Source organism: Pseudogymnoascus destructans (assembly GCF_001641265.1).
Source record: "Pseudogymnoascus destructans isolate 20631-21 unplaced genomic scaffold scaffold_20, whole genome shotgun sequence".
Taxonomy (NCBI): Eukaryota; Fungi; Ascomycota; class Leotiomycetes; order Thelebolales; family Thelebolaceae; genus Pseudogymnoascus; species Pseudogymnoascus destructans.
Genome location: NW_020167539.1, coordinates 416,098 through 429,607, shown reverse-complemented (window position 1 = coordinate 429,607; position 13,510 = coordinate 416,098). Strand labels below are relative to the sequence as shown.

At 49.4% G+C, this 13,510-nt stretch overlaps 1 protein-coding gene across 1 annotated transcript; it reads left to right on the top strand.

Annotated features, from left to right (window-relative positions):
* Positions 1-843: 843 nt before the first annotated feature.
* Positions 844-1,741, top strand: VC83_07448 (uncharacterized protein; the record flags this gene model as incomplete). Its single annotated transcript, XM_024471018.1, has 2 exons — positions 844-901; positions 1,488-1,741. The coding sequence occupies 2 exons, from the start codon at positions 844-846 to the stop codon at positions 1,739-1,741; spliced, it is 312 nt and encodes a 103-aa protein (XP_024321465.1).
* Between the last annotated feature and the right edge of the window lie 11,769 nt (positions 1,742-13,510).

The following is a 13,510-nucleotide window of genomic DNA, read 5'->3' as shown; positions in this document are numbered from 1 at the left end:
CCTTAGATAGGAGCTTCATGCTCAACTCAATATAGTATTCTTTACAATACTGTAACGTGTTACTTGGAAAGCCTTTGTGTCTAATCCCCTGCCTCCTCTGTCAAGTCAACCTTATGCAAGAAACCTCTGTGTCTTCTATCGTTTAGAAGTCAGCGTTACAGTCTGATTGTTTCTTGGATCTTAGACCATAGCCCCTAAATTGCTTCCTCCTGTTTCTCCTATATTTTTCAATCATATTAGAAGTCTGCTTGTAGGTTTCGAAGATCCTCCTTCTAGTCATCTGTAAGAGATCCGTATGTAATTAGTATGCTTGGCTACAAGGCTTCGATTAATGGTTAGGCTGTCTAGCTCAATATTTCTCTCGTTCACACCTATAGAGTGGTTGTTAGGGCAATAACATGATGTTATAGTTACAGGGCCAGCATGGCTAGGCTCTAGTAATGTGACTCATAAGTCATAAGGCTAGTAGGTCTAGGCTCTAGTAACGTGACTCATAAGTCATGAGGCTAGCAGGGCTAGGCTGTAGTGTGACCTAGGAAGTAGATAGTTGGGAAACTAGTAGATAGTTGGATAGTTGGGAAAATCAAAACTATCCCAACTATCCAACTATCCCTAACTATCTAAACTATTTATAAGGCACAAAGCCACTATATAAGTAGATAGTATTCCCTTAGATAGGAGCTTCGTGCTTAACTTAATATAGTATTCTTTACAATACTGTAACATGTTACTTAGAAAGCCTTTGTGTTTAATCCCCTGCCTCCTCTGTTAAGTCAACCTTATGTAAGAAACCTCTATGTATCCTATTAGATAGGAAGTAGCGTTACAGTGGTCTAAAGGACCATGCCACTTCTAGCCTATGCTAAAGTCCATACGAAGTTAGGAACTAGCCTAACCAGTGGTATGAGGATAGGGGGGTCATCTAATTCTGGATTAATATAACCCCATACTCCTGTCTTCATTAAAGCGGTCTTAATCGTCTCTAGCCACTCATCCTACTCTTTTAGGTTAGTAAGGACCACCCCTACCTTCTGTAGGGTTGCCATTATGATGGTAATCGACTACTAGGAGGGGTTTGAGGTCTATATGATGTTCGTAGATGTTTAAATTGCATATTAGAGGTGCTCTAGGCTCATAACTGTTAAGTAAATATGTGTGTATTTCTAACTGTCTATTTGTACCCTGAAAACTAAAACAAGTATTCTATATGAGATTACGTGACTATTACAACAAAATCTTGTGATTTTCCGAGCGTGAACCAAACTTGTAGAATTCAATGGGGCCACGGCCTTTACTTATGCCGTCGCCCCTAAGCTACTCTACCGTACGAAACTACACTAATATGACTACGTTTCACTAAATGTAGTTGCCTGATTCTGCCTGATTCCTAGGGCCAGAATCACATCTCCCCCGACTTTGAGAAAAACAGGTCACCTGACCTCCTTTATTCACTCCCTATTTTCCTGTCCCGTACTGACCTGTGGGAGCCCGCACCCGTGTTCGTTCGGGATCCTTGTATCAAGACAAGGCCCGTACGAACACCCATCTCGGGTCAGGTTTCGACCTGAACACCACTGACGGTGTGCGGGATGCTCTGGCGGAGCTTCGTGGGATGGAGCGTGCCCTCTCTGCGCGTGGCAGGGCTTTGGAGGGGGGTGCGACGGTGGAGGATGTTTCGTCCGAGGACGACGTGGAGAGTGAGGGTGAGGGTGAGGGGTCGACTTGGGAGGGATTCGAGTAGATAGCTTCGTACGAGACAACAATACGATGATTTCCCTCTGCTTTTTCTCTGCTTTCTTGTGACAAATGAAATATGTATAGAGAATGGACGGTGCCTATTTGAGCACCTTCTTCTTTGGGGCTTTCCATAAAGAGTAGTTCGTACGAGTATCCCGAGCGAACTTCGTACGGGACTTCTCATTCCTGTTTTTAAGAGGGGCAAGGCCTACCCTCTGTTGCTCTTCGTTTGAGCTTTCCTCTGTGTTACCAACACCAGATGGGCTTCCATCTGAATACTGGACTGCAATTCCAGACTCTTCGTTCGGACTCTCTTGAGATAGGGGTTGCAAGTCCCTACTCTCAAGATCAATATAGGAGGCAGTTGTGACTGCAACTGGCAGCTCCTGTGCGGGTGTACGCATTTCCTGACTCTTCTGTACAGTCCTTTCGCTCGTCACAATAGCAGGTTCGTTCGAGGGGGCTCTAGGCTGCCTTTCGTTCGAAGGTACGTCTACCTGTATTTGCGTATTTGACTGAGGGATCACCGTAGGACCCTGTAACTGAGTATCTACACTTCGAACGATCGTTTCCGAAGGTATTTGTTGGGGGGTAATAGTATCATCTCCTTCTTCTGCTTGTGCCTCTTTTTCTTCTCTCCGTTTGAGAGCGAGGACTCTAGCCTTAAGCTTCTTGAAAATAGCCTCTTCGTACGAGATATCACCTATTTTTCCCTCCCCTAACTTGCTTGAATCTAGTCCTCTAGATTGTAGATTCAGCCATTCACGCTTAGTGATTATAGCCAGTTCCTTATAAGAATATCCTAGAACGCCTTCTTGCTCTAGGAGTTCTCTAACTTTGTCCGAAGGTGATATGAGTTCAAACTTCGAACGGATAGTGTCTAGATTAAAACTAGAACTCCACTGTCCAGTTTCCTTATTAACTGCTAGGTCGTTCAAAGGTAATAGCCGGTTCCCATGTATAAGGCTTTTCACGATCTTCTTGTGGCAATCCTCCAAGGCATAAGTTCCGATCGGAGCTGCCATGATAACCTTGTATGGTCCATACCATTTCGAACGGAATTTTCGAGGCTTCTCATCCCGTACGAGAACATAGGTGCCAACCTTTATGTCTGGCTTTGGAGCGAACTGCTCGTCTCGTACAAGGGATGCTTTGATTGCTGCCTCAACAAGCTTCTTATTTGCGTCCACTCGAGCTTCGTTCTAACATGCATGTCGTTTGATTATCTTCTGTACTCTGTCTTCCTCTGAGCCATTATAGGCTTCGTACGAATCTCCTGGTAACTTTGGATTGACTCCGTAGAGGAGGTAAAACGGGCTGTACTTGCTTACAGCATGAATACAGAGTCGAGTAGCAAAGACTGCTTGTGTAAGGTATTCGTCCCACATCCATACGGGCTTTCCATATAGATATTTCGTTAACATTGCCCCAATAATTCCATTGAATCGTTCGATCTTTCCATTCGTTTGGGGGTGGTAAGGGGTAGTTGTTCGGTGTTTAACCTTAGTAGGCTGTAGGAACGTTTCCATAGCCTCTGAGACAAGGTTAGTCCCATTATCCGTTAAGATCTCGTTCGGAATTCCATAGACAGTGAATATATCATGATGTATGAAGTCCATAACTGATTGTGTAGTTGCATCCTTTAATGCCTTTACTACAGGCCATCCTGTAGATCGTTCGATAGCTGTTATAATCCAACAGTTACCATTATACGTTTGAGGTAATATTCCTATCAAGTCTATTGACCATTGATCAAACAAGCGAATACTCTCTCGTTCGAGGGTATTTCGGGGCCCTCGTACGACATTGGTACGAGCGCCCTTTGACACTTGACAAGCCGGACACATCTGTATCTGATTTTGGACATCACGCTCTATTGTAGGCCTCCAAACTCTATTCTGTAGAGCTCCATTTAGGCCTGGCCAACCCAGGTGTCCGTAACCCCGATGTGCTCGTTCGAGGTATACCTTCTGAAATATCGGAGCAAGGTATGCCGCTTGTCCTGTCTCTGTTTTCTTGTATAAGAGAGTATCTTTCTCTAATACAAAACTAGATGGCGGGTGATTCTTATCATCTAGAACCGCCTTTCGTAGTTTTTCGTTCGAAGGTTCTTCCTTCGTACGAAGATATTTTATGAGAGCTTCCTCCCATTCATCCTCATCCACTGAGCGGATAGAATTGAACTGCGACTGGTATGCTTCACCAGTGCCAATAAAGTCAGGGCGGCGACTAATTGCGTCTGGAACTATAGCCTCTTTTCCAGGCCTATACTGTATGTCAAGATCATACGTTCCGAACTCAGCAATCCAGTGGGCTAGACGTTTTGATGGAACCTTGGTATCCTTGAGATACTTCAAACTCTCATGATCCGTAATGATCTTCGTTCGAGTATGATTATCGATATAATAACTCCACGTTCAGAGGGCGTGCTTTATAGCTAACAGCTCTTTCTCTTGAACTGCATAGTTAAGCTCAGCTCCTTGTAGCTTCCGACCATCGTACGCAACTGGGTGTAACAAGCCGTCTGTTCCTAATTGTAGCAAACAGCACCCTATTGCCCATTCCGAAGCGTCTGTTTCAATCACAAATGGACGGTGGAAATCAGGTTGCGTAAGGATAGGTTCGTTCGAAAGCGCCTTCTTCAGGAGTTCGAACGAAAGCTGACACTTTGCTGTCCATATAATAGGGCGGTTCTTCCGCTTCCGTTTCTCTGGATCTTCCTCCTTCAGCAGGTCGCTTAAGGGCGCTGCTATGGTAGCAAAGTTCCGTACGAAACGCCTATAATAGGAGGCGAGACCAAGGAACTGTCGGACTTCATGTACGTTCGAAGGTGTAGGTCACTCTTTTACTAACTTTGTCTTTGAGACAGCTGTTCGGAGCTGTCCTTGCCCTACAATGTGTCCACAGAATTCAACTGTCTCTACCCCTACTATACACTTGCTTGGTTTTGCATATAGCCTGTTCGTACGAAGACTCTTGAGAACCAAGGCTAGATGCTCTTTATGCTCCTCGTCCAAATTTGAGAAGATGATAATGTCGTCAAGGTATACCATAGCAAATTTATCCAAGTAGGGCTGTAGTATAGTATTCATCATCGTTTGTAATGTAGCGGGGGCATTCGTAAGTCCCATAGGCATCACTAGGAATTCGAACTTGCCTTGGCGAGTGTTGAAGGCTGTCTTATCGACACTATCTTGTGCCATCCGAAGCTGATAGAATCCAGAGAGTAGATCGAATTTGCTTATCCTTTTTGCAGCCCCTATTCGATCGAGGCAGTCTTGGATGCGTGGTAAAGGATAGGTGTTCTTCTTCGTAACAGCATTTAAACCCCTGTAATCAATGCACATACGCCATTTCCCTTCTGGCTTCTTCACAAATAGAACAGGGAAGCCCCGTTCACTTGAGCTCGTACGAATTAGGCCTTTATCCAAAAGGTCCTTAATCTGCGTAGCTTGCTCTTCAGCTTGCGTATATGAAACAGGATATGCAGCCTGATTAACAGCCCTTGCATCCTCAACATCGATCGAGTGTTCCCATTGTCTCTTAGGTGGTAACGATTCTGGGAGTTCCGAACGGAAGCAGTCTTGGTACTCTTCTATCACCGTTCGAAACTGGGTTGGAATATCCTTTGGTAATTCGTCCGAAGCTTTTCGAACGAAATACATTAACCCCTGGGAGCCCTTCGTTCGGAGTGCCTTCTTGACATGTCGGGAGGTAATTAGATTGAGGCCAGCGTCTTCTATCGTTCGAGCTGGGCGCTCCAACTGTAACCTATGTGTTCCCTTACGGTCTTTCAGTGTAACTTCCGAACGGGCCCAATTTATAGTTGGGTTAGCTGATCGAAACCATGTTAATCCTAAGATAACATCATAACTCGGTATATCCATAACTGTTGCAGTTATCGATATTGTATAGGCGCCGATTCGTACGAACAATCGTATATATTCGTTCGAGGTAACAGCACCTCTGTCTGGTAGGTCGACTCTTGTGGTCTGCCCTTGTTTTATTCCCCCTATCTTTATCGCAACCCTTCGTGCAACATACACTCAGTCTGCTCCGCAATCGAGAAGCATTTTCAAGGTCTGAGGCTGGCCCTGTAGGGTCTCTCCACTCACAACCATCATGCTACTTCCGATCGAATTTAAGGAACCAAGGCATTCGCTCGAAGCAGCTTTGCTATTATCCTGTTGCTCATCGTTCTCCGTCGTTGGATATTCGTACGGGCTTGAGGCCTCCTGTAGCGCATCACCTAGCTGGCCTTGAAGGTCTAGGGATGCCACTAGTTTTCCGGATCCTGTCGTCGTTGTCCGTTCGAACCCCCTTTTCGTCCTGAATCCTTCGTTCGGGTACAGTTCCGTGAGATATGCTCTTTATTGCCGCAATTAAAGCAAGCCTTGTTCTCTCGACACCATGTCTTAAATCCAGCAGGGTCATTCTTTGCACTTGGCATATTAGATCCCATTCCGTAGTTCTGCCCTTGGGATTCGTTCGAAGACTTCTGTAGCTGTTTTACTCTAAATAGAGCTCGATCGACGTCGTCAGCTTTATTGATGTAGGAGTCTAGGTCTCGGATATCCCCATGGTTCTCTTCCATCTTCGCACGTATATCCGTTCGAAGGCCTGTCTGGAACCTCCGGAGAATCTCATATTCTGTAGGAGTCGGATCAAGGAAGAGGACCTGGTGCTTCAAGGAATTCGCGAAGTCTCGTACGGACTTCGTCTGCTTCATAGCTTCGTACTTCTCTCGACGCCTTTCAATCGAATGGATATCACCAAAGGCTTGCTGTAGCTCATTGCAAAGCTGCTGTGCATTTATAGGAGCTTGTCGGCTTGTAAGCCTTCGTTCGATTTGGAATTGAAAATTCGTCCACCATGTCAACGCTGCACCTTCAAAGTATTGTGTAATATACTCAACAGCTTGAAGGGGCTCAACATTCGTTCGAGTAAGCTTCTCAAAGCGAGTAAGAAAGCTAAGCATATCCATGCACCATTGTTCGCAGGCTCCGTTCTTTCGTTCGCCACTATACTTGCGGGGCTCTTTCAAAGGTAGCTGAGCCTTTACCAGCTGTTGCGATGGCAGTATTCCGAATGAAGGATGTCCTCTGAACATAGGCTGGGTCCCGAACATAGGCTGGGTGTTGTATGTAGGCTGTGGCTCGAACAATGGCGTTGTTGGTAGGGGGACCTCTGTAGGAATAGCCCCTGACGGTGTTTCGTTCGGTGACGACTCAAGTGCTTCCGAACGGATATTTAAGAGTCGCTCCTCCATTCTAGCAAACTGGGCTCCTTTTTTAAGCAATTGCTACCAGATGTGATTTTCCGAGCGCGAACCAAACTTGTAGAATTCAATGGGGCCACGGCCTTTACTTATGCCGTCGCCCCTAAGCTACTCTACCGTACGAAACTACACTAATATGACTACGTTTCACTAAATGTAGTTGCCTGATTCTGCCTGATTCCTAGGGCCAGAATCACAATCTGGTTATCTCCACCATAGGAGCCAGTGTTCCCATGGTCCTTAGCAGGGCAGAAGGTGAAAACTCTGCACCAAAATCGATGTGTTACTCGGGGGGTTCGGGGGTTATGGAAGGCTCCTCCAGGCCTATAAATACTGCGTAGTTACATTAGAATAGCAAAGTAATTGAATTGGTTACTGCACTGTGGTGAGACTGGCTTCCGCACCACTAGGGGATTATCACTTAGGGTACCGTACTACACCATACAAATTGGCTGTAGCCTGCCATACCATACGTGCAATTCTCAATATAAGGAACCGCTGGGGGACCACACCGGTCTGGGCGGTTCGGGACCGACGGTCCTGCATGACGCACCCTATCTAGCAATGGACGCATATAGCTTTCTCTTTTTTAGGCGTTTTGGAATTACTCATGTGGTGGAATTCTATCTCCCTTGATCCTGGTTTTAGGTACGAGGTTGGCGCTGGCGCATTGAGGCGGTGAGTATATAGGGGCTGGGGTTGGTGAAGATATTTATTGGAGGGTGGCAGCGTGTAGCGTAAGACCCGGGAGAACATAATTTCTGGGGAAACGTGGAAACATACAGTGGCGCTGGAACATATTTGGCGGGGTAATAATGGGGTAATAGGGTAATAATGGGAATAGCGGGGAGATCAAAGGTCGGGTTGGCTAAGGCTATGATGCACACCGGCGGCGATCAGACGAAATATGATAATATACCTGCGTGATCCACTCTACATCAGACATCCCATGCTGCTCTTGAGACGAAACACTGAATCTATCCGCACCTCATCCCGTCCCATCTTATCGATATCTGCCCATCCCCAACTGTGCGCCGTTGGACTCAAGATCCTGAATCACCGTCCAGTATTTATAATGCGCGGTTGCATCCATCTCGGGGATCTAGGGCGCGGGCGCTGTGGCGGCTGAACGCGCCGGGTGCAGCGGGTGTCAGCCGCGACGCGAGGGAGGGTAACTTATAGGCGATTTTTTTAAGGTTGGCAATATGGGTAATTCGGAATTCTTGGGCGGCGGGAGAGGGTGGCTATTCTTGTCGGTGGAGGGTGTGTGGTCGGTAGTGGCTCTGTGCGAGGGGCTTGAGGCTGTTAGTTGAGGCTGTTTTATTGGATCTGGCGGTTCGAGGTGGGTGTTGGAAGGTCTTCTATAGGGTGCGGAATCTAGAAGAGTGTGCTTCACGCCATTTGCTACCTTTGGCACGTGTTTGCCAAAGCTCCGCCATGAGTCCAGGCGGCTGTTTTCTCACCGCTGTTCCATGATCGATATTTCCGCTCTTGTGAAAATCTAGGTCTCCCTTGCATAAGAAAGCATGCTATGAATCGAAACACGACAAAACTGGCAGCCCGAAGCATTATTTGACCAACGGATTGGGAACTTCAAATCAAAATAGAGACAGCAAATTCAGGGAAGACTCACAACATGGTAGCCAGGAAACCAACATACTGCGGGGTATATACACCCAGGACCAGGAGGATCGCTGAACATGGCATTCCCAGCGTTTTCATGACTACTTGGATCACTTGTCCAGAGTTTGGGATACTCAGAAGCACCGAGCTTGGGCAAAGTAGCGGTGAGACCTGCCCAAGGAGAACAAAGCAATGGGAGGAGCCCGTCACTAAGGATGGTATTACATGAGGAAATAGTATTGTGGAAGAATGAGAAATGGGGTTCGGCCCCCAATATGAACTATCTTGATACCGAGGATGGGTAAAAGACGAGAGATGCATATCGGAAGAGGGGGCATCTGAGATATCAAGGACACATCCATCGAGTGCAACAAGAAATGGTAATGAGTAAGGAAAGAGGTACTCTGCTTGTCTGGTGTTGGGAGTAGGAGCTGATGCTTGTTAGATACACTTTTTGCTCAGCATGTGAGAGGAGGCAGCATGTGAGAAGGGGGAAAACTGACTTCGTCGAAGAATCTGCCGAGGTAAATTCAAGATACAAAGACATAAGAAAAGGCCTATTCCAGCAATACTCTTCTCAGTACGCATCATCCGACGCTTAATTGTGATATGAGGAAGGAAATCATTCAAATGGGCTTATTAAAGAAAATGTTGTCTCGGGGCCACAACACATCGAAGAACAGCAAAATCCAGCTTACCTTACCAACCACATCAGAGGCAGCCATTGGAGAAGGCTTACTGGTAGCTTCCAGGAGATTTCCTTGAATTCTCAAGGCCACAGCCAGACCTCCCCCTTTTTCTCATGCCTGATCTAGGCCGAGAAGGGACATCTATCATTGGAAGTAGGACGTGGAAATGAGGCAGACTGGACTGAAAGCCGTGCACAGGCTCTTACCTCACACAAATTAAAGACCTACCACCAACCGAAGATCCGTATTGAACTGCGTGCTTTAGAAACCAGCTGCGCGCATCACCAACTCATCTAGAATCGCGGGGTGGCTGAAATCAACCTCGTCAACCAACCTCTCAGCCCCTCAATCCAATACCCTCGGCTACCTCAAATTTTCATTCAAACCCCTCTTTTGTCCAGCCTCGATCGTTAATCCCGCAAACTCCTTTCGTCCCTTTTCCTGTCGATGAGACTTCAAACGAGGGGAATATTCATTACCTGATTCCTACCGTCCGCATCAGATTCTCTACATGCAACGCAACCTCAGGTCCCAATCGTGATGGATGTGTTGCAACCACGAACTGCTGGCTCCTCCACACCACCATGCCACCGCAACCTCACGGACCCAGCTCATGCAGCGCACGTGATGCATCTCTTCACATTTCGTAGAAGGCTGGAGCTGAAACAGCCACACCGGGCCAGGGATCGCGGGAGACGTCGCAGGATGGGAGCGTGGGGTTATCTTAAGTAGCCACGAGGAACAGGCACAACTATGTCATCGCCACTCGCCACTCTATTTCTGATAGTGGCACAGCGCTTTCTGCCTACTGGATTTTCAAAACGCAGCCCTAACCTTCCTTTGGGTTTCAGCTGACCACCTCATGAGACATGCCCATGAACCTCGCCCGCTCACCAAGCAACTCCTGATCGTCAAACTACTGGAGTTGGAGAGGGACCAGGAGGGCTCCATGCTCCATAATCTACGAAGCATCGTGAGCTCGTCCCATCTCATCTCCAAAGCAGCATCGAGGCGCGACGCTTCGCGCTCCTTTCGCAACCACAGTCGTGAAAACCGTAGTCTGTCGTGAAGTGGGGGAGAACTGTAAGCCAGGTGAGACATCCACATGGACTAGAACGCTAGTAGCCCCAACAACCCATGACTTCTCGAAGGGTGGAGAGGCCAGAGGGGAGTAGCGCCCGATGTAGCACGCAAATACACAGCAGGAGGGCGGGGCTGGCTTGGATGGTGGGAGTCCCCAAGGGTAATTTCCGAGGCGGCGGGTTGCTCATTCGCTAGACCGGGCGGGGTGATCTGCAGGTATAGAACGTGGCATCAGGGGGACACCATCAGAGGTGCTCTACCGCTCTACCCCGTCCTTACGCCACAACCCACGCAGGATCAACGCTGTCGATTCAGGAGGAGCGATTCAGGGGGATTGGTGTTTCCTTTCCCATCCTCCATCAGTTCAGGCTCAAATTCCACCTTCGTAAAAGCCCACTCTTGGTAGCATCAGCGACCTTACCCATACTTAACGCGGACATAAGAGCTTTCCCCCGTAGTAGTGCGGCTATGCGGCGCAAACCAAACGGTGCTACGTAAATGCCCCACCGTGGCTCAACATCCACGTTGCCCACGCGCGATGAAAGAGGAGGCTGGTGGGGGTAATTCATCTAAAGTAGGCCATGCAGCCGTACCCTGCCTCTGACGAGCATGGAATCCCCCTTTAGAAAACGAGTTGCTGGGAAACATGCCCTGTCGGACTACCCCCAACTAGACCAACTGGCCCCACCAGGGGTCGTCGTCAGGAGAGGAGAAAGGATTCGCCGAGTCGGATTTACCCAGTGTAGCGCCGGAGGAGGGCCGTGGCGGGGCGGATAGCGGAGGATGGCGGAGAGCGGGAGGATGGTGGGGTGGGGAGGGTGGGGGTGGTGGCGGGATGGTCCCCCAGATGCTCACCGCTAAGAAGGAGCGACGGAGAGATCTAACGGGCGGGCGGTAAGCATGCAGTCCGCGGCCTGATATTGGGCTACATTATCTCCAACCTTGAGTGCCGGGCCTGGCCGCGTTATTTTCTGTTTGATGGGGGTTTCCGGGAGGTGCCTGCAGGAAGCACCACAGCAGTTCTTGCCAGGCGTGCAGCAGCAGGTTGGGGATGGGAAAGATCTCCTGTCGTCGGACAGTTCTTTTGGATTTAATTCTTTTGCGGCTAATAATATGTGAATGTGGATTTGAGGGCTGGTAGCGACTGTAATTGGGGCTCGTCCCGCATCCCACTCTCTTCCCGCGGTGGAAAAGTGGACGTTGCGCTCCACATCCCAACGTCCGTTCCAAGTGATGAAGTGATGGAGGGCTTGTCCCTGTATTATATGCATGGATTCGAGAATATGCATTGGGTATGCACAAAAGCCGTGTGTGATGTGACGAGGACGAGGCAGTTGGACCGCCGACAAGGGAGGGATGTCCAGTCCAATCCAATCCAGTCGTGGGGAGGGAATTGCCATCCTGGCGGCTGATGTAGATGGTAGGGGGTATGCACCACATTATTGTAGTATTGTAAGCATCACAGCGACCGTCGGTGTGTCCGACCCGGGATCCTCACCCCCGTCGGCCACCCCCGTCAGGAACCCCGTCAGGACCCCGTCAGGACCCCGTCAGCGCACTCATCCATGCTGCCATGCGATACGGAGCTGTATCCCGCGGTGGTGAGGACTAAAACACCGCTGCTGCTACCGTGAGTTTCGCCTTACTCTACTCCCTCTCCCCTCCGTTCTCCATTCACCGCCGTTGAGACGCCGAGTATACCTGGTTGGTTGGGGATACGAGGATTGGTCTGGGCTGGGGATCACCAGGGGGGTGCATTGGACGTTTGTTGATGAAACTCCCCTGTGTGGTAGGTGCTCACAGGCCATTCGAGGCCTCAAATGTTTCCAAACCACCACAGCCCCTATCTCTGTCCCGCCTGGAGGTCTATCTGCCGCTGGTGAGCCGGACACATCCAGCTCACCAGCGGGACACATCCAGGTCACCAGCGGCAGATAGACCTCACAATCGCACAGCGATGCCAATACCAACCCGCCTTATCACCTCACAAACGGACCCCACCGAATAGCCACTCTGCATAACCACGGCAGCACACACTGCAGCGCAGCAGCGTTGGCGGAGATGAAGAAACCGCCGACTGGCTCGGTCTCAGCACACCACGCCTGCATGATATCTCAATGGCAGTGTGATATGCTGTACGTGCCGCGCTTGCGCCGCAGCAGGGTAGGGAATCTAACTACACGAACTCGTCTCGGTGTGAAGCGCGTGTGCAACAGCGGTGCCAGGACACAAAAGTTGCCTTTGGGAGAGAGAGGATATTTGCCGTCCCTAGGATCGGCCGCGGCGTAGATGCATAGCATAGTATGCTTCATAATGGGCGTTTGACCATGCATCTCTCGAAATACACCATGAGCATGAGGTAGGTAACCCAGTGGATCCGCAGTCCAGTCCGTACCATCTCTACCCCAAGTATACCACCTCGCATGTAAGCCCATGCCCTACTACCTGCTACTCCCTCAGCCGGCTTGCCGGTACGATATACGATATGCGGGGTGGGAGTGCGAAAGTACAGCGCAAGTCTAGGTCCAAAGGGGGAAGTTAAGGCGATGGGGGTGCTGGGCCCTGCTGGGTGGATGGTGGTGTGTCTGTCCATGTGGGAGGTGGAATGGGAGACAGACCCTATTTCAACGAGGGCGGCAGCTGCGGTGGTGCTTATGCAGGCCGACGACGAGTACCACGGGGTAACACGCGTATACAGCGCGATTCTCCCAGTAAACCTCGGGAGGCGCTCACTAATGACGACAAATCACTCTCCCCATGCTACTCCGCGCAGCACGGCGGCACACACATACACGCATCCCTCATCTCGCACATCTCGCACATCTCGGGCCTAGTGTCCAGAGAAGAGAGGACGAATTGGCGAATTCCCGATGGCGTCGCGGCACTCAACTCTATCGATGGGACGGGACAGCAGCGGGCGGGCGGGCGTTCCATTGAAGAATTTCAGCGCCTGAGACAAGACAGACTCGCATGAAGTTGAGATCCCCAGTATCGGCCCCTTGTTGGCTCTGGTCCGGTCCGAAGGCAGAAGAAGGACTAGCAGCGCCACTGCGACCCAGAAGAAGACTGAATATGGGTGCATATAGTGGGAAATGTGTAC